Source organism: Solanum verrucosum, unplaced genomic scaffold, assembly GCF_900185275.1.
Source record: "Solanum verrucosum unplaced genomic scaffold, falcon-dt-bn FXZP01000165.1, whole genome shotgun sequence".
NCBI classification, from domain to species: domain Eukaryota; kingdom Viridiplantae; phylum Streptophyta; class Magnoliopsida; order Solanales; family Solanaceae; genus Solanum; species Solanum verrucosum.
Window position 1 is genome coordinate 2,029,384 of NW_026020340.1, and position 20,581 is coordinate 2,049,964.

The 20,581-nt window shown below is 34.8% G+C and overlaps 2 protein-coding genes across 3 annotated transcripts; both read left to right on the plus strand.

Moving 5' to 3' along the window:
* Positions 1-1,601: 1,601 nt before the first annotated feature.
* On the plus strand, positions 1,602-10,303 carry LOC125837057 (zinc finger CCCH domain-containing protein ZFN-like). 2 transcript variants are annotated; one of them, XM_049516197.1, is made up of 7 exons: positions 1,602-2,003; positions 3,962-4,119; positions 5,080-5,142; positions 6,609-6,728; positions 7,143-7,415; positions 8,437-8,766; positions 9,771-10,303. In XM_049516197.1, the coding sequence occupies exons 1-7, from the start codon at positions 1,931-1,933 to the stop codon at positions 10,053-10,055; spliced, it is 1,302 nt and encodes a 433-aa protein (XP_049372154.1). In that variant the 5' UTR covers positions 1,602-1,930; the 3' UTR covers positions 10,056-10,303. The 2 variants fall into 2 exon arrangements, with proteins under 2 accessions (XP_049372154.1, XP_049372155.1); XM_049516198.1 differs by lacking the exon at positions 1,602-2,003 and having other exon boundaries at positions 5,068-5,142.
* A 5,902-nt stretch (positions 10,304-16,205) lies between these two features.
* On the plus strand, positions 16,206-17,782 carry LOC125837220 (uncharacterized). Its single transcript, XM_049516376.1, has 2 exons — positions 16,206-16,616; positions 17,173-17,782. The coding sequence occupies exons 1-2, from the start codon at positions 16,533-16,535 to the stop codon at positions 17,422-17,424; spliced, it is 336 nt and encodes a 111-aa protein (XP_049372333.1). The 5' UTR covers positions 16,206-16,532; the 3' UTR covers positions 17,425-17,782.
* Positions 17,783-20,581: the final 2,799 nt, after the last annotated feature.

Consider the following 20,581-nt stretch of genomic DNA (forward strand, 5'->3'; position numbering starts at 1 on the left):
ATTATTATTATTTCTTATTGCAACAAGTGAAGAAAACAAACATGTGCAAAAATACTATTTAAAAAAAATAAAAATCGAGAAATAAGGTTAGTTAATCCAAAAGGGTAATGTTAAATGTATTTTGTTAAAGACATATATAAATTTGAAACCAATTTTCTAACAAAGATTAAAATTATTTCATTTCGCATAGTTTAAATGTAATTTTAACCCCTTTTCGAATAAAAAAAAACTAAATCAAGAAAGTAGAGAGTATCTTATTATGAAAACAAAGAGAAAGAGCACTTGTGTTAAGTCAACTTAAAAACTCAACAATATTAAAATAAATAATAATATAAAAATTACTACACCAATAGTATTAAGTCGGTGCTAAAGAGGCAACCAAAACACTTTATATTAGGAGCATTTTATTCTAAGCGGAGACTTTTTAATATGAATTTAGATTAATTAGTTCTAAGTGGTTTTGGACAATATGTGAAAATCAAAAAAAAAAATACACTTTATATCTCAATTTAGACGACATCATTCAAATTCTAGGGTTGAATCAGAAAAGACTTCAATCACCATTTATTCGTATGCCTTTCCAATATTTTGATTTTTAATCTTCATAATTTATAAAAGTAATATAATTTCTAACTATATAGATTGTTTTTAAAAAACCTTAAAAATTGTACTCATTGTATTTCAATTGTTTGCATTATTTCAACCTGAAGCAGATTTTAATAAAGCAAAGAAAATTTTTGAATCTTGTGGTCTTAAATTAAATACATATATACCAAAATGTTTTTTATAATATGAAACTGAAATTAAGCGGCGTTTGACAATGTTTTATTTTAAAATTTGAAAAAAATATTTAAAAATTGAAATTGTATTTGACCATGAATACAAAATAGAACTGTTTATGACCTTTTTTTACTGAGTTAAAAACTAAAAACACTTTTTTGTTATATTTCACATTCTTAAAGATTCAATTTTTTGGCCTATACTGAATTCAATCATGGAAAAAGCAAAATAAAAAAAAAATCATGATAGAAAACACCCCTTAAAAGAGTGATTATCAAGGGAAAAAATTCTTTTTGAAACAAACTGAAAAGAGTAACACAATTATTGAAAACATGAACGAATATATAATTAAAATAAAGAAGTTGAACTCTCGAAATTCAAACTAACAAACTAAAAAGTAAAGTACGACAAACATATTGAAAAATGAGATCTCCAAATGGATAGCTAAAATAATGAAGCTGAACTCTCGAAATTCAAATTAACTAAAAAGTAAAGTATGACAAACATATTGAAAAACAAGATCTCCGAATGGATAGCCAAAATAAAGAAGTTGAACTCTCAAAATTCAAACTAAAGAACTAAAACATAACGGAAAAACAAGGGAATATCTCCGAACAAATAGCTCAAATAAAGAAGTTGAATTCTCGAAATTCAAACTATGTTATATAAATTGAGACAAAACGGAGGGGGAAAGGCCAACACTTTGTCAAAAAGCAAAAAATAGTTGTGTAAAAAATTGATTGGTTGTTGTATATTTTTCTCTTCTCAAATGTTTGATTGGTTCATATTCACTCTCTTTTTGCTATTTTCTTCTATTTTCTCTTCTCTTTTGGTTTTTTGTGTGGAGAGGAAAAAACACCTCCTTTTCCTTCTCCTTCTCTTTCTCTTTGTCTCTGTTTTTCCCCTCTTTTACTTTCTCACACCATACCCCTTTTTTCTCTTCTATCTCTGTGTTTTCAGTTTTTTTTTCTTTGCTGCATTTCATCAAACACAAGGGGGGTGTTTTTATTTTTTTGTGTTGTTTGAAATCAGTGAAAAAGTTGGTCGGAATTAATGGAAATTCCGGTGATGGGTTGTTGTTAATGGAAGTAGTAGTAGTAGTAGAAGAAGAATACTTCTATTTTGCTTCTTAACCATAATCATCATCATCATGGATTTTGATGCCGGAATTTCCTTGTCTGTGACTGAAGGACCTTCCTCTTTGTCACCGTCCCTCGACCAAGGTACTGTTTTTATCCTGCCTTTTTTTTCTTGTTTTTTTTTGGGTTGAGGATCATCACTGTAGCTAAAAGAATAAAGGGTGTCTGGTGCACTAAGGTCTTGCTATGTGTGCGGGTTCTGGGGAAAGGGCCCGATTATGTAAGAGGTTGTTTTCATAGCTCGAATTGTGGTGATAAATGTAAAAAGCAAGAATTTTTTTGTTTATGGGTTGTGAACCATGTTTTGTTTTTGATTATTGGGTTTTGAATTAATGAATTTTTTAACATAAATACGAGATTTGAGCTAAAGTTATTGGGTTTTGTCGAACCGTTACCTGGATGGTGGCTTGCACTCTTTGTAATTTGACTTGCAGTTTTTTTCTTTTTTGGCTTTTTGTTGCTAAGTAAACAGGGGAAGAAGATAAAGATTCAATTTTTATAATTGGGATTTTATTTTTTAGTTGGGAAAAGGTTTCATCTTTGCCCAAGCTTTGCTGTATATGGCAGTAATACTTTATTACTCTGAGCATGTCAGAGTGCATATGTGATATTATTGTCCTTTTTGCTCTTCATATATTTTGCAATTTTTTAAATCTTTTTGCCTTTTCATTAAAAAGTACATATTTTGAATATTATTTTCACTAAAATTGATCAAAAGGAAAGTCTCTCTTTGTCTGTCTACATTCATATAATGGCAGTGCATTCATCCTTACTATTTTCCCCTCTTTCTTTTTTCTTGGTTGCTTCCATTGATATGTGGATATTGGGTCCATAGCACATTTGGTTCCTCAGTTGTCGATGAGTTTTGATTTTAGTCGTTGTTTTATCAGACCATAAGCATATGTGATTCAATTAATTGAAGCGTACACTTTTGATCCCTTTTGCAAGTTTTGAAGGGTGTCAATAAGGTGTTTTAATTATCTGATATGGTTAACAGAAGAAGAGTTCTTGTGGAATTCGTAAATAGGGAGAGATGCTTTGATGATCAATTTGGGTGCTTTTCTAATTTCTTGATGACTATTGTAAAATGTGATTACTAATTAGTAGTATAACTTATGATGATGATGAAATGCACCTGAAGTACTTACGGTTGTACTCGCCAACTTTATTGTACATTTAGCCCTCGTTTGGTGTGAGGGATTAAAAATAATAGTAATAGGATAAGGAAATAGTGATGAGATAAAAAAAAAAATTATGTTGTTTGGTTGTCATGTTTGGGATAACTTATCCCACAATTTATATCATAGTGATGGGATAAGTTATCTCATATACATGGCGGAATAAGTTATCCCAGGATAGCTAACTCCAGGATAACTTAGATAACTTATCCTGGGATAACTTGTTTCCAACCAAACGACCCTATTGTTAGAGGAACACTGTATAAGCAAATGCACAAGTTGGCTCTCAACAGGAGAAGCTTTTAACTTTTAAATGTGATGTTATGGAAACGCTTATGTTGGAGAACGTAAGTTTCTTTTTTTGTAGATTAAATCAGTATTGTCAAAGGCACGCTTAATCCCTGAAGTGAGGCGCAAAACACGTTGGGCGCTTCGCCTCTCTTAATGGGTGCTTCACTATCGTCATCAAGGCTCTAAGACCAAATTTTTCTTTCCAATAAGCGTAATCCTAAATAGGCGATACTAAACAATTGTTGTAATTTTTTTCAATTTCTTTTTCCATATATTTGATATTCATACTCTTAATTATTAGTCTTGGACTATACATACATATTTGTATTTTTTTCTCCATTTGTACCTTCATTAAACCTATGCTTTATCTGCGCATTGCACTTAAAACCCCAATGGACCTTAGAGATTTTTTGTTCGCCTTTGATACACTGGATTAGTTACCGCTAAAATAAGTTGTCAAGGTCCAAAACTCAGAGCATTTGGAAGAAGTTTATGGAACTGGTATTAATACTAGTATCATTTAAGCTTCCCCAATTATCAATAATAGTACTTATTACTCACTCGGTTTTTCAGACACTTTGTGGCAGATGAATTTGAGATCAAGGGATTCAATTGAGTCGGGACATTATCCTGTCCGTGAAGGCGAACCAGATTGTTCCTACTACATCAGAACTGGTCTCTGTAGGTTTGGATCAACTTGCCGGTTCAACCATCCTCCTAATAGGAAGCTGGTAAGGCACTGAATTCTACTAATAGGGGAAGATGAATTTGAGAAAATTTCCTAGAAGTTATGCAAACTTGAATGATTTTATGGTTTGGTGTTGTGCTGATTTTTTCTACTTATCTTGGTTAATGTACAAAATATTTCAATGATATGGTCATAATTTATAATTTCATGAATTAGGATCGTAAGTCCCTATATATAGAGCCCTTATATATTACTACTCATTTTTTCTTTTTACTGGAACTTGAATAACTGTTAATCTATGAGCTTCCAAGACTTGGCTTTGCTGAACTGACAAACAATTCTGCCCCGTGCCTCTATTTCCCTCACTAAAAATGTTTAATGACAAGGTCATATTGTTTGTAAGCACATCTGTGCAGCACTTACAAAGTGGGCAGGCCGGAGAAGGTGCTCCGTTTCTTGTATCATTAGGAAAAAGTATCAAAGGACGAACCTGCACTCCATGTTTAAGTAGGGTGTGAAAAATCTGTCATAGGTTTTGAATCCTCGTTCCTTAGTTTACATTCTTATGCATACTAGACATAAGCTTCCTTGTACGTACTGCAACAAGCATCTCTGTACACTGCAGTATGAGATATTCAGTTGGGATCTTTTTGTTTTGTTGGTGATAATGGTGGTATCCAGTCCAGTTTGCAGTGGGTGCTTGCTACCTCTGACTAGCACATGTATCGGGTAACTCTACCTACCAAAGCTTAGGCAATTGGAAAGAAATCACCTAACTGTTTGTCTCAGTTGGGATTTGAAGCCCGGTCTCCCATGTTCAGTTGGGATCCTATTTATTCATGATAATTACTAGATGTATAATGCTTATGATGTCTTCCTGTTAGAACTTAGAACTTTAATAATTGTCACCGAATTTAAGTTTAATTCACAAAGATATATGTATTAAAATTCTTGTATATACTTTGATTTGTATAATTGATGATATGCAAAGTGTCTGATGTAGGCCATCGCCACTGCAAGGATGAAAGGAGAGTATCCAGAAAGAATAGGACAACCAGAATGCCAGGTATGTGCTCGGTCTGTGTCTTTTGTTTGCTGAACATGCAGGAAAATGACTAGCAGTGTAATAGCATCTATTTATAGAAATGGAGCAACAACAAATAGCCCCAACCCTAAACTAGTTGGGGGCTGGATTTACACAAAAAAGTTTTAAACAAAGATTCATGGTAAAAAAAAGTACCAATCTCTTATCAAAGCATGTAAAAAAGCTAAAATATAATACTCATAGATTCCTGGCCTGTTTCTGCGCACAGTAAATCCTGGAAATAAACTGGTGTTTTCTAAATGATTTGGAAATGAAAGAGTACAAAATGAACTCTGCGACTAAAGTTGATTCTCCCATACTCAACAATTAAATTTCAATTCATGGTGGAGAATGAATTATTTCTTATTTGGGTATTGAATATTTGGTTTGATAAATCTATGCTGTTTTCTATATATATCATTTGCTAAATACTGGAAATATTCTCCGTGTAATTTTTTAATTTTCTGATTGATAAATTTAGTTCTGAATTTAATTGAAGCAACATGGTTAGTGAGGATTCATATCGCCAATCCCAACTTGCTTGGGATTAAGGTGAGTTGTTGGTTAATAGATTTAGTTATCCCAAGACCAATGTTTGGTGCTTAAAAAGGAATGTTACCTCACTGTGTGATTTTCTTTGATTATTATTGCTAGATTCTGTATACTGTCTGTTTTACTTTTTAAGATCACTTTTTCCCTGCATGGCTAGATCTTGGGTTGCATAAATGAATTTTACATACTCCTTATATGAAGCGACTTTAATCTCCAACCTTCAAGTAAAAGTACAACTTTGTTCTATACATAGAATAAATAAACAAAAATGTTCTCTATTTAACAACATAGGCTATTAAGTGAGGCGGTTCACTCAATTTAACATGGTATCACAATCACAGCAAGCAGAGGTCCTTTGGAATTAACACCACCTATCAACAAAATATTTTGCGTGTCTGACCCAAAGAAAAGGAAAAAGAATGAGGCCACGTATGACGTGCCTATTTTAGACATAAAACAAATAAACATAATTGTTCCCTCGCTGGCACTCTTAAACTTTTAGATGAGGTTGTTCACACAATTCATCAAGATATAATATTGTATAAGCACATCTTTGTTGCAAGTCGTCAGTGAACAAGTGAAGATGAATCTGGATTTTTGGTTTGGTATATTTGTCAAAATGTTCGTTAAATAGAAGAGACTTTTCTGTCTGGAGTGTTTATTTATGATGCCTTCTAATGGTTCAAATGTTCTCTCATTTTGAATGCTTATTAACCATTAATGACTAGTTTTAAAGTTAGACTCAGGCATTTAATATTTAATATAATCAGCTTTCTTAAATTCGATCTATTTGACACTTCAAGTCGTACTCTGCGTGTGGTAGATTTTCATTTGTCTCTGCTAATTCCCTTAAACCTATTTAGCTCACGGACTGAATGATTTTAGCAATTTCGCAGTACTTCTTGAAAACGGGAACTTGCAAATTTGGAGCCACTTGCAAATTTCACCATCCTAAAGACAAGGCTGGGATTGCTGGAAGAGTTACCCTAAATGTCTTGGGCTATCCACTTCGCCCGGTTTGACTTCATTACTAGAACTATTTGTTGAATTTTATAGATCTGTTTTCTAATGTATGCAAAAAGGTCTGCGTTCACAATGACTCTAATGGATCTTAACCTGCATTTTTCTTTTCAGTTGCCATATTTTTGAACAGGCACTTGCAATTTCTTTTATTCCACATGCTTGCTGGTAAAAGTTATATATGATCAATTGTAATGATTGAAGGGAGCCATACTTATGTTTAACATAGAAGAGAAAACTAATAAGTGAATTTATTGCCTTGTCATTTTGTTTGAAATTCATGGATACATGCATTGCTTCATTGGATTTGCTAGGGTGTGTTATTATTGTGGAAATGGTTGACCGAGACTTCTTCCTTGAGACATGTTTGTGATCTGTGGTTATGCATAATGCCTTTTTTCTACCCGCAGAATGAGTCTGAATGTGCTTATTACATGAGAACTGGACAGTGCAAGTTTGGAAGTACCTGTAAATTTCACCATCCCCAACCTTCTAACATGATGGTCTCCTTACGTGGTTCTCCTGTTTATCCTCCCGTTCCTTCTGCAACAACTCCTGGTCAGCTGTCCTATCCCTTGTCTAGAGGTTCTTTTATCCCTGGTGCACGCTGGCAAGGTCCTTCAGGTTACACTCCATTGATAGTGCCTCAGGGAGTAGTATCAGTTCCAGGATTTGCATACAGTGTAAGCTTCCATATGATACCTTGCTAATTGCAATTGTTTGTTATGTATGAGTTAACTTTGTACTTGGTTGTTATTCTCGAAACCAGAATTTGCTTCATCCAGATAATTCTTATTTGGGTTCCAAATATGCTTGTTGATCAAGAAGGTCTAGTCTTGAACTGAAGTCTTACTTTGTATAAAAAAGTTTAAGTCAAACTGTTTTTGGCTATGATTTTATGACCTCTTTCCTATATTCATATTGTGGATTATTATAACTTTTCTAGAATATGTAATGTTATTGACGGATGAATAAAATAATTCTATCCTTTTCCCTCCTAGCTTGTGTATGCGGAGATTCCTTTCTAAATTTGAAGGTTCTGTTCTCAACTTGATTATATTTGAGAATCATCACACTACCACATAGAAAACCAATTCCACAATTTCTTGGTAATTATTACTCCGAAGATGTAGTTCTCATCTGTTGCTCTTCGAGGATGCCACCATTACTAGATACTGAAGTACCCTTCTTCCTACGCTATTTGAGTGAATAATTTTCTGTGGGATATTATGATATTATTCCCTCAATTGTGAAATAGGCGAGAAAAGTTTGTGAACTAGTTTCAAGGAGCCTATTCACTGCCTTTATAGTTCTTAGAGATAAAGCAATAGACCACTCTTGTAGTCATATGGTATTAAGTTCTTATTATGGCTGATATCCAGATGGAAATATGTTAATGAATTTGTAAGAACATGGTTTCTGAATAATCATCTTTCCTTTGATGGGAAAGAAGTGGGCTGCAGTTGGGAGCGGAGCTGACTGAGTTGGAACTTGACTTTAGTCCGTAGTAGGAGTATTCATAAATGAACTTAAACTCTTTGCCCTTTATAAGACAGTATTTGCGCAAGATAATGTAACCATTAATGCTCAAGTGTTTTGAATACTTTTGTATTGAACTAGCTTATGAGCTGTTCCATATCTATTTTGAGGTTTTGTTTTACGTGCATACAAACTCAATTTACATATAGGTAATATCTTTTTCAGGGTCAGATGGGCTCAGTTTCTTCTCCTGAGGGCCAGGGACAGACAGCTGGAAATAACCAGGTCTATGGAACTTCACGATCCAGTGATCCAGCGACCATGGGATCCCAAGGAGTCACTTCCCCATATCGTCAAACTTCTGGTCCTATGGGGTACTATGCATTGCAAGGGGAGAATGTCTTCCCTGAACGACCTGGACAGCCTGAATGCCAGTTTTACATGAAGACCGGAGACTGCAAGTTTGGTGCTGTTTGTAGATTCCATCATCCAAGGGAAAGGCTTATTCCTCCTCCTGATTGTCTGCTAAGTCCCATTGGACTTCCTTTACGCCCTGTGAGTAGAACTTTTTGTTATTTGCTAGTTCATTTTGGCATCAGTCTAGTGATGAGTTTGCGGTTTAAAGCTTCCATACTTGTTGTGTCAGTGTTAGTGTTTCTCATGCTTGATAATTAAATCTGGGAAGTTGGTCCTCTCCTAATTCTGTTATAGTAATTTTCGTTCCCACTGCGAACAAAGTGCTCTAGTTGATAAGTTGACATTACAGGTTTCATGGGTTCAAAGAGATGGTGTCTTCATTATTTTTCTACTTGGAAGATAAACTTGTAGTCCATGTGAAAAAGTGTTCTTCAAAAAATAAAGAAGGAAAGAAAAACTTTTGTTGATTAGGACTTCAAATATGTAGGGACCTGTAGATTTGTTGGAATCCATGTTAAGACTAGTTTTTGACTAAGCTACTCATTGTTTCGTGTTCTCGCAATTATGAAAATTTTTTGTCGGGCTTGAGGATATTATCAATGAAGAAACAAACATCTACGTAATAAGTTCTGGGGATTAGAAAGTGTCATACTGTCAATTGTGGCATAGAAATCCTTCACTTCTTCGAACTCTTAGTATGCTTTTCTGGCTGAAGAATTTACTGTTTTCTAAACCAAACAGTAGTTATTTTATCTACAGAAAGCAAAAGGGAAACAGAAGAGCAAAAAAACTATTCTTGGAAAACAATTCTCTTGACACTCACAAAACTACTGATTCCTTCAAATTCACAAGATTTGTAATCCAACACCACCTTACTGAACTTAGGTGTATCATGTTAGGTGAAGGAGTTGTGTTATTGTCGAGATTTTCATAATCTGCATGACTGCTGCAGTCCTGGAACATATTTGGGAGAAAAATAAAGGAAGAGAAGTAGAGATGTAGGGAAAAACACAAGTAGAAATGGTCTAAAGACTGGTTATTTTTTCCTGCTTTTCCCTCCAAAAACCTTTTTGGTAATGTGAAACTTGGCGAGCTGAAAAATTTCTTTTCTTTTGGTTTCTTTTGTTGGATTTGTTTTGCAGGGAGAACCATTGTGTATTTTCTATTCCAGATATGGGATCTGCAAATTTGGCCCAAGTTGCAAGTTTGATCACCCAATGACGGTTTTCACTTATAGTATCGCAGCATCATCAACTACTGATGCTCCTACAGTTCAGCGTCTATTGGGTTCTTCATCAGGAACCAGTGCATTGAACATGACTTCAGAAGGGCTTGTTGAAGCAGTTTCAACGAAGCCCAGGCGACTGTCACTCTCAGAAACAAGAAAGATGCCGTCTGGTGATAATAACATTGACAGAGAAGGGTGATATTTATTCACCAATTACCAGCCAGCATCATCATTTTCTATCTTTTTGAGAATCAATAACAGTTGCCTGTAAATTCTTTTCCATCGGTGGAGATGTACAGAATCCAGTAAAAATCTCAATTTATTCTTCTGAAAATGCATTTCAGTCGATAAAGTTGACATATCTGTACTTTCACTTTGGAGCAATGTATAAATCTGCCGATGTTGGCACATATTGGTGAATCCAACTGTTAATTATTCAACCGCCAACAGCGCTCTACATTTTTCTTTGTGAATTAATTTAACCCCCTAATCTCCTGTATGAACCATTGATTTCCTCAATAGCATCCAGCGTTTGTTAATATCAGAGAAGGCTGTAATAATCCAAATGCCTACTCTTGTACCTTGCAGTTTTTTTTTTTTTTTTTTTTTAGGAAGAACTCTTGTACCTTGCAATTGTTCTAGACATATGTCAGTGCCTTGCTTTGCATATAATTATTATCAACCACCAGAGTTTTAAGGGCATCTCATGGTTTTAGTTGTCTGTCCATCAACTGAATTTTTTGCTCTAGTTTTCTCTTTTATTTTTGGCAGATGTATATTGTCCTTGCAGGTTTTGTATGAGGTAACTTGTGGTGATCACAAACAGAATTGATGTCAAATAAATGGATCTTTCTTCGTCTGTTCAGTACATTATTATATGGTAAACTGGATTTGTTAGGTGCTCTCCGAAGAAAACAAGGTATGTAGGGATTTCTCCATCTTAAAGAAGTTTATTTAACAGTCTCCTGTAAATTTTCTGTAGAAATTGTACAGTGAACAGAAAGGGAACTTGTTTATGCAGCAGGACATTCCATCAGGAAGGCAGTTTAGTATGGAAAGGGAGATGTAACCTCTTAGCGTTTCCAATGATAGCCATGTATATCTGTTTTTCTCAAAACTAGTATGAAATTTGTTAGTAAGATCGTAATTGTTTTTAAAATCACGAACAGGGATTTCTTCCTTGTAGGAAGCTCTTCTTGTGTAATTACACCATTTCTCTTTCTTTCTTAAACAAAACCCGAGACCTAGTTTGTACTTCACATGATATATGTTCAGTAGTTTTATGTTGTAGGCTACAGGATTACCACAATCGTCATCCAAGAAGCTCGTGAAAGATGGTGGATCTCATCCCTGGATAACTACATCCCTAGGTGGCACATGTTTGTGGCAACAAGATCATCTCTGAAGAATATGTGGGTATGTGGTACTGGAATGAAAATTTGTGCAAATAGGAAGCCATTACTTTTTTTGGTTGCAGCAAGACATTTAACATACTGTGCTCAACTAATTAATAGGAAGCTAAAGCTCTCTGGTGAACTGTGAAACATGTAAAGTTTTAACTTGCTAAGTGAGCTGTACCATGATTTAATGAAAAGTTGAAGTAGTCAACCTTGCAATTTGGCACTGAACCAAAGGATATTCAACCCAAGGTAGAAGAAATACATCTCTGTCTTGACCCAAAAAAAAAACTGTTTTGTGAATTGGTGATAAATGGAATTATTGACTCCCACCAGCCGATCCTTGAATCTTTTAAGAAGAGATAATCATAGAGTTGTTAGCTATCAACAATTGAATAAGAAAAATAGCAGCTCAGGGAGTTACACCTGACAAACTACCTGCTATTTCATGATGAGGAGCCTTTAAATTATGTCTCTAATACAAAAGAAGTGAATCTACTTAAAAGTTCAGAGTTGTGTTTGTTGCTCTCCTCTGTCCCAATGATTAGACTTCGTTTTCAGTGAGAACCAAGAAAAAACTGAGGTGTTTACTGTAATAATTAGAATGTATAGACAGTTTCCCGAGGGTCTATCAGATACAGCCTCTCTACTTCCCAAAGTAGGGCTAAGGTCTGCGTACACTCTACCTCCCCAAACTGCACTTGTGGGATTACACGGGGTATGTTGTTGTTGTGGTAGACATGGGGCAGATTTTCAAAAACATGAATCATAAAGATGAATGTGTAGATTGGTATTACCTCTATGTCATTTTGAATTCTTAAGTAAATTTCTTATTTGGAGTGGAAGTAGTCAAGTGCACTGCATTGCACAGATATGTAAGAAGGTCAAATAAAGTCAGATGCTGAAGGTACAATAGCAAAACAAAGTCCTGAAGTCTGAGGTAGTACTGATTAATGCTGGAATTGCTCCTATAAAAAATAGGGCTATTCTATCGAAAACAGACTCTACCTCCCAAGGTAGAATTAAGGTTTGCGTACACTCTACCCTCCCCAAACCCACTTGTGAGATTACACCGGGTATGTTGTTGTTGTTGTAGAAATAGGGCTACTCTTGGGTATGAAAGAAGGATATTCCGAGCCTGGGCACATCCCTTTGATAGCTTTTGTTTAGCCTCCTTTGCTATGTCAATCCCTCTGTATTGAAGTGCAAATATGCATGGATCATTTTGTGAGAAGTTTGAAAAAACATGACTAATCTTAGCAGCATGCTCTTCTTTGTAAGATCTATAGAGCCAAATCTGTTGGATTAGGATACAGTGCTTTTGTTTAAATGGAAGGAACATTAGTAATTCTAGTAATTTATTCTATGATTAGTAGAAGTAAATGAATGGAAGATTCTACGTAGATGCTCCACGTTCTCCTCTGGGGTATTACTATAACTGGCTATTGCTTTTGATAGCTATTACCATTTGTCGCCTTTTGTCTTCCAGTTACCGCATTATTTTCTTTGTTGTTACTGTTCTTTTTCTGGACGCCCTGTACTGCTTTCCGTTTGAATTGATCTGTCTTCTCCTCTGTCATATTTCTGTTTTCTTACGTACTTTGATTTGCTGCACTTTAGCTAAGTGTCTTTCGGAAGCAACCTCTCTATCTACCTTGTGTAGGGGCTTGTTTGCATACACTCTACCCTCTCCAAACTCACTCGTGGGATTACCAGAGGAGATTGCTTCAATATTTTCTGTTTTCTCAGTCCTTTCTATTACTTTTTATTTTTATTTTTATAATAATGCTCCTTTTTCTTTATGTTGAAATTTTTGATAATAATGTAAGGTATACTTCCTTCAATTGTCCATCCTGCCTTGATCAAGCTTCTCATTTTTACCAATATCTTGAAAATGACTTCAGGAGCGTTTGTGGGTTCTGGAGTACCTGTAAAGGACGCTAACACATACACCTAGGTGATCATCACCAACAATACTTCAACATGCACCTATTATTCAACAAATTACAGAGAGACTGAAAGGGTGCTCTCAACGTTGGCTCTGCAGTGACTGTTAAGGGCGCTTGCACAACCCCCAAGGTGATCATCACCACCAATATCTCAACTGCCACCTATTATTCAACAGATTATGGACTAGTTACAGGATTGTTCTCAGCTTCTTGACATCACATCATCGAGTTTACTGGTTCTATTCTTCTGGATGTGCTCTACACCCCCCCCCACCCCCCCTCCCACCCCTTCCGCGTTGCCATTTGCATGTTAGTGGAGAAAGTAGAAAGATCCTATTTTCAGACAGGGATATCTGCTGCATTAGGTTGATGTACATATATACAGTAAGATACCCAAGAATATCAATCAGTTGTGACAAAATTGCATAGTCAAGATCTTGAATCTATGTTCTCCAATGAAGTAACTTATAGGTATAATAACCGTGTTATATGGTCCAGTTTGTGCACACCTCGATTACTCAACCAAGTACCTGCTACCGACTATTGACAAAGTAACTTTACCCACCAAGATTTAGGATCTTCTAGAAGTATCGAATTCCGGGCACTCCAATGACAAGATTACCTTTGCCTCAAGACAGATATTATCCTTCAGATTTAGTTTGTACCATTGCTTCCCTACAACCAACATGATAGATTGAACTAACAGCAGCTGGACAAGTAAAATTTGTTAATTGCATTAAGATAAATGGAAAACCAATCCTTAAAAAGTAAACTTACAAGTGTATGACATTTTCCATACACAGTCAATAATACATTAACAATTCTTTTCTTCTCCACTTAAATACCAAATTTTTATCTACGCTAAAGATTAAGAATGTGACATGTTCATACATCATGTGTTGCGCTTTTACGTTACACCCAAATCCCTGTGGTGGCTTGGGACATTACACTAATAATTGTTCTTGGGATCTACAACTAAACGGGTGCCTAGAAGTCTTCAAAGGAGAAATCCTGCACCAACAACATGTGGCCGAATGATCAATGAAATGATTTAGGAATTATTTTCATTACAGGTTCAAATCACACAAAATGCAAAATATTAGGTGGTTTCTTTTTATTTGACCAACCATTGGGAGACAGTTAACCGATACATATGTGCTAGTGGGAAGTAATATGTACCTCGTAAAATTAGTTAAGATATGCGCAAATCATCTCAAACAACACTTGAAAAAAAGTTTCAAAACGGAGAAAGCTTTATACATAAACTCACTCTTTATGCTATTATATATCCCATTGGTTTACTCATTATTGAGAAGAAATGGTTAGATATAGTATAAATCATTGATAGGAGGGTACGAAGATCAACGATTAGAATAGAAGATTAGTAAGTAGTCAAATTTTATCTGGTTTTTCTCATCAATATTGTTATTATTGCTCTCCTACTATCATATTCTTCTATTTTATTACTATATCTTGTTTTCCTTGCTTCGGTTATCATATTATTTGTTGTTACATGACTTCTTCACTACGATCTATCGGTAAGGTTGTGTACACACATCACAACGTAGAATTACATTGAATATGTTATTGGCGGTGATTTTTTTTTTTTACTGTGATTGATTTTATAGCTGACGTGGGTAAACATCAAGATTGCTGATGTGGTAACATGGGGTTTCGTCCTGCTACCTAATCTAGCAATATGTATAACTAATATTAGTAAATTCTGAAACAATTTGGTGGAAAGTTTATAAAAAGGGATATCATTAAAAACAGAAATATTTCAAAAAATAAATAAATTTTTGATATTTATATTTAAAAACATGAAATGATCGAATGTTGTGTAATTCCACTTGAGTAAAATGACTTATTTTGTGTAATTGATTCACGAAAGAAATTGCTTCTACTTTCTTTTGAATATTTCTATATATTTAAAGTGTCAGTATTGATTTAATTGAGTCATTTTTTGAAAGGTTAAAGTCATAGTTTTTCATTATATGATTATATGTAAGTTGAGTCAAATAAACTATGATTATTGAATTATTCTTTTTTGATACACTTATTCAAATTGAGAATTTATCGAAAACAACCTCTCTACTTTTGTCGACCTTTATTGTTGTTATTTGTGGTAAAATTGATTTTTTAAAGACCAATTACTTGATTTAGTTTGGGAAAACTTTTATACTCCCTCTGTCCCATTTTATGTGGCAACATTTCCTTTTTGGTCAGTCCCAAAAATAATGTCACATTTCCTTATATGGAAAGTATTTAAAGGTACAATTCCTTTTTTATCCTTGTTGGTCTCACTTAATCTTAAAATAATACTCCAATACATTTATGAGGAGAGAGAAATTGAGTCTACTTTTTAAAAGGGCAATTTGGTAAACATTTCAAAGTCTTCATTTATTTCTTAAACTCCGTGCCCGATCAAATGTTGCCACATAAAATGGGACGGAGGGAGTATTTTTTATCCAATATAGATGAGTTATCTGTCATGAGAAACTTTTTGTGTAGAAAATAGGCAGAGAGGCCAATAATGACAAACATAATTACACTCACATAGTCACCTAGTCACACTGCTATGCCTGTGACTTCCCACTTACTACTTTTGGTTTCCCACATGATGTTTTTTATCCATGTTAGAGTTCGATTAAATCCTAATTCACATTGGAAAGTCTTATATTAAAGGGTAAAACACTTCCTAACAAAAATAACTTTGTATAAGACTCAAACTCGAAACCTCTAATTAAGAAAACAATACTTACCTTTGTTGGTCTCACTTACTACTTTGGTTTCCCACTCGATATTCGGTATCCACAGAATTTGATTAATCCGAATTTACACCGAAAAGTCTTATAAATAAAATGCTCTCTAACAAAAATAACTCTGTATGAGACTCGAACTCGAAATCTCTGGTTAAGAAAGACATAGTTACCCTTGTTGGACCCACTTACTACTACTATATACTAGTACTAAAAAAATGTTAACAATGACCCCAACCAAACCACTCATTTCACTTTCTTTCCTTCCCCCAAACTCTCCAATTTCCTTTGTTTTCCTTTTTACCCATTTTTCTTTTCCATTTTCAAACACCATTTTTCTAATTTTAACTCTTTTCTTGACAGTTCATTGCCATTAATCTCATTTCCCCACTTGTTCTTCCTATCTATGTTCTTCCTAACTACTTTATTTATGTGAAAACCCTCTCTTTGTTGAAAGATCAAGAACCCAACTTCATAGTTACATTTTTTCTTTTCCTCAAAAATTGTGAGAATATATAGCATAAAGATACCTTATCTTGTGTTTGGTAAGAAAGAAAGGAGAAAAAAAAAGATGTCTGGTACTGTTAGTGGGGTTCTTTTCCCCTTTCTATTCTTTGTGTTAGTTATGAGTACTCATGCTGCCCCAATTTCTCAAGTAAGTTTTTTTTGTCTCTTGTTATCTGTTAATAATGTTTCTTGATAGATCCCATCAGAGTTCTTGATTTAAAGATTGGATTTTTATGGAGTGTTTGAGCTATATTTGGTTCTGTAGGCAAAAGGGTCTGAGGTGGTGTCTATTAAATATTGGATTTTTATGGAATATTGAGATATATTTTGCTTCTGTAGGCAAAAGGGTCTGATATTGTGCCAATAAAGATTGGATTATTATTGTATATTGAGCTAGATTTTGCTTCTGTAGGCAAAAGGGTCTGAGATGGTGTGTATAAAGATTGATTTTTTATGTAATGTTGAGCTATATTTTGCTTCTGTAGGCAAAAGGGTCCGAGATGGTGTGTGTAAAGATTGAATTTTTATGTAATGTTGAGCTATATTTTGCTTCTGTAGGCAAAAGGGTCTGAGATAGTGTCTGTAAAGATTGAAATTTTATGGAATATTGAGCTATATTTTGCTTCTGTAGGCAAAAGGGTCTGAGATTGTGCCTATAAAGATTGAATTTTTATGGTTTATTGAGATGCAGTTTGCTTGTGTAGGCAAAAGGGTCTGAGATGGTGCCTCTAATTGAGCCAGGGAAGGCAGAGAAAATGATGATTATGCTGAATAACACAAGGAGGAAGCTTGGGAGTTTTCAGATTTGTGCACTTTGCACTTGCTGTGGTGGGGCTAAAGCAGTATGCTTGCCTACTCCTTGTTGCTATGCTATCAATTGCAACATACCAAACAGGCCTTTTGGTTACTGTTCTTTCACTCCCAAAACTTGTAATTGTTTTGGATGCCATTACTAAATCCACAAGAAATCAAAAAGTACCTCTCTTTCTTTAAAAGAAAAGAAGTAAAGGGAAGGAAAAAGTCAAATTAGATCTTTTTTTGATCTTTGATTTGTGTTTCTGTAAGTCTGAAAGGGGAGAGGAATATCTGTTCTTAGATTTGATTTGTTTATAATTGTTTGAAGGACAGCTATTTCCAGGTAATCTTTTGCTACTTCATGATGGGATTTGTGCCCTTAGCAGTAGTGTTAAGTTTTTACTCTTTCAGTAATGAAGAAAATGTGATTCTTTTTCTAAGTTGCAAAAAACTTGGATGAAGTACTAGTTTCAGATTGAAGTATAATACATATATCCATTGTGTTTCTCTCTCTCTTAATGAAGTTGTTTATTGAGTAAACTTGTTAGTATATTTTATTGATGTTGATAGTTTCTGTCATTATAAAATATTGTTTGCTTACTGAGGTATGTCTACTGAGGTATTCATTACTGTCACTATAGTTATGTTTATTGTCTCCATGTTTTGGCCATTAATTAATTGCTTACTGTTGTGCCATTAAGGTTATTTAGCAATAGAATTTCAATGTATGGATAATTTATTATAATACATCAACAAAACACTCAAACTTTGCCTTAACTGACAAGTAAAAGCACTCCAACTTTGAGAGTACACATCTAGACATCTCAGCTTGGTATCAACTGACAACTAAACACTCCAACTCGTCCCCATTGTGTCTCGTCGCGACACATAAATCTTGGAGGTGTTATCATTTTGTAAGTTGGAGTGTTCAATTGGCACAGTGCATACGAGTTGAGTTGTCTAGATGTGTATACTCAAAGTTAGAGTTTGAGGTCAAGTTTGAGTGTCTGTTTAGTGTAAATACTGAACCTAAGGTTGAATTTCCTTTTGTTGTCATTACAGCTAGTCAATGAGAAAATGGTGTGCTGAGTTTATTATAGAGTAGGACAATTTTTGTTTATTATTGATGTTGAAAGTATCTTCATGTGATATTGGTTCACTCTTAGACAAATGATGCAGCCCCCACAAGTCCCTATTATGTATAAGTGAAAGTTTGGGAGAGAGCTTTCACTTATCCTAAGCAATAAAGATATTAGATGGGCTTTTATTGCTTGTAGAGAAGGGAATGAATGAGGTTGTTGTCAATGTAAACAAACTTAAAACTTATGGTGGGTGGAAGTTGGGGTAGGGTAGTTAAACTCAGCTACCATAATAATGCACTGTTGTAGTGTTGTTCAATTGTACAGTAGTATAATCTATGCCCATTGCATTTATAAGTTATAGTTTACTTTAGGTCCTACATTTTCTAGGAGTCTTTTAGTCTTATCGTAGATTATAGGCCGGTAGAAAATATAGAGAACTTCTAGTAATTGTCGTTTTTATTTTGATTATACTATTAGATTAGGATGAGTTTAATGAGCGACATGATTAGTGAGGATTCATGTAGCCGATATTAACTTGCTTTGGATCGAAGAAAAGAAAGTAGTAGTAGATATATTATAGGACTAACACATAATGGTTGGTAGATGAGCATATGGTGGCATGGGCACATGGTAATCCCCCTCCCCCCCTTGTTTTTTTTAAAGAATAATGGTGTGGTGTTCGAGTCTATTTGTGTGCATCTTGATTGTCCTTCAGGATATCTGTTTCCTCCATTATGTTGTTCGGACTCTTCAAAAATGTTGCTACATTTGTGTACTACTTTTGGAGGATTCGACACGCGCTTTCGAGTGCCAAGAAGTAATCTTGCAATTTTATTTTGTTTCATCTAAGAATTGAACCTTGGTCTCATGTGTTTTTTAGTTTGGTTATCTTTGAATCTTTATGACTCCTAAACTTATGCAGCTTGTGAGTATCGAATGACCAATCAGAGTTGTGGTGGAATAGACGTGATCCCTCAATTTTTAATAAGAGGTCTCGAGTTTGAGCTTTTATTATGGAAAAATCATGTTAGGGAGTACTTTCTCCTTAAATGAGCCGTACATTGGCTGAATCTGGATTAATCGGGGCCTAATACGGGCATCAAACACCAAATGAGAAATTAAAAATGAAATAAATTGAGAATGTGAATGAGTGGGGGACTGGTGATGGCCATCCAATTCTGAATCTGCTGTTTTAAAACACTTTGACTCTATAGATGAGTGTGTAGGGAATCTAATTGACCTTGAGTTTAAAACAATTATTTTTTAGCAACCCATGTGACATGTCCTCCTTGGGACATTTAAGAAGATTTGCATCCCTCCCTTTGCATAATTGAATTGTATATTATTTTTTCTTTTAGTCATCGTTCAAATTTTGAGAATTGAGAAGTTTTTGATAGAAAGTATTTCTCTTTTTAAAAAATCCTATGCAACACGAATTCAAATTAGTCGTCATAAACCCCACAATTTACCCCGCACCTTTTGCTTAGGTCCACACCCTCTGGGATTATCATCCTAACCTCGACTTGACTTGGAACTCCAACCTTGACCCCGACCAAAGACCCAACCACCACCCTAACTCGAGATCCGATCTAACCCTAACCTAAGATCGACCTCCACCCTGACTTGACTAGAGAAGCAACTCGAGACTAGACCTCGACCTGTTACGCGACTTGTGACCCGACCTCTATCTAGAACTTGACCCCAACCTCAACTCAAGATCCAATCCCTACTACAATATGGGACTTGATCGTGACCCTTGCACATAACTCGAGCCCTTTTTTGGGGTCATGTCTAGGGTTGAATCTTGGCTTGGGTCTTGGCTCGAGGTCAAGTCTCTAGTAGGGATTGGATCTTGGATCGGTCGCAACTCTCGGGTCAAGTTTTATATTGATGTTGGTCTTGAGTTAGGGTCAAGTCCTGGGTTAGGGTCAGGTCAGAATTGGGTCTTGGGTCAGGTCAGAGATCCAAGTATGTTGTAAAGAGTGGGGGTCCAAGTCCAAAATTATAATATTTGCCTAGATTATACCAAATGCTTCTAGGATAATATATTTTTCTTATTCATTAAACATAAAAAAACATAAATAAGAAAATCAGTTATTCTCCAAAATATTTTCTAAGAAAACAGTTTTCTCCGTATCAACCACAATCTAAAAGTAACTTATATGTTATTTTTTTTTTTTGTTGGGGGATAAGAATTTGAAGAGATTTTTAAATGTCATTAGTCATTACATTGGAA

Excerpts from the sequence above, each read along its gene's own strand:
- LOC125837057 (XM_049516197.1), top strand. The coding sequence starts at position 1,931 with ATGGATTTTGATGCCGGAATTTCCTTGTCTGTGACTGAAGGACCTTCC. Across the intron at positions 5,143-6,608 it reads TAGGACAACCAGAATGCCAG|TACTTCTTGAAAACGGGAAC; the intron begins GTATGTGCTCGG and ends GCAATTTCGCAG. Across the intron at positions 8,767-9,770 it reads TTGGACTTCCTTTACGCCCT|GGAGAACCATTGTGTATTTT; the intron begins GTGAGTAGAACT and ends TTTGTTTTGCAG.
- LOC125837220 (XM_049516376.1), top strand. The coding sequence starts at position 16,533 with ATGTCTGGTACTGTTAGTGGGGTTCTTTTCCCCTTTCTATTCTTTGTG. Across the intron at positions 16,617-17,172 it reads ATGCTGCCCCAATTTCTCAA|GCAAAAGGGTCTGAGATGGT; the intron begins GTAAGTTTTTTT and ends TTGCTTGTGTAG.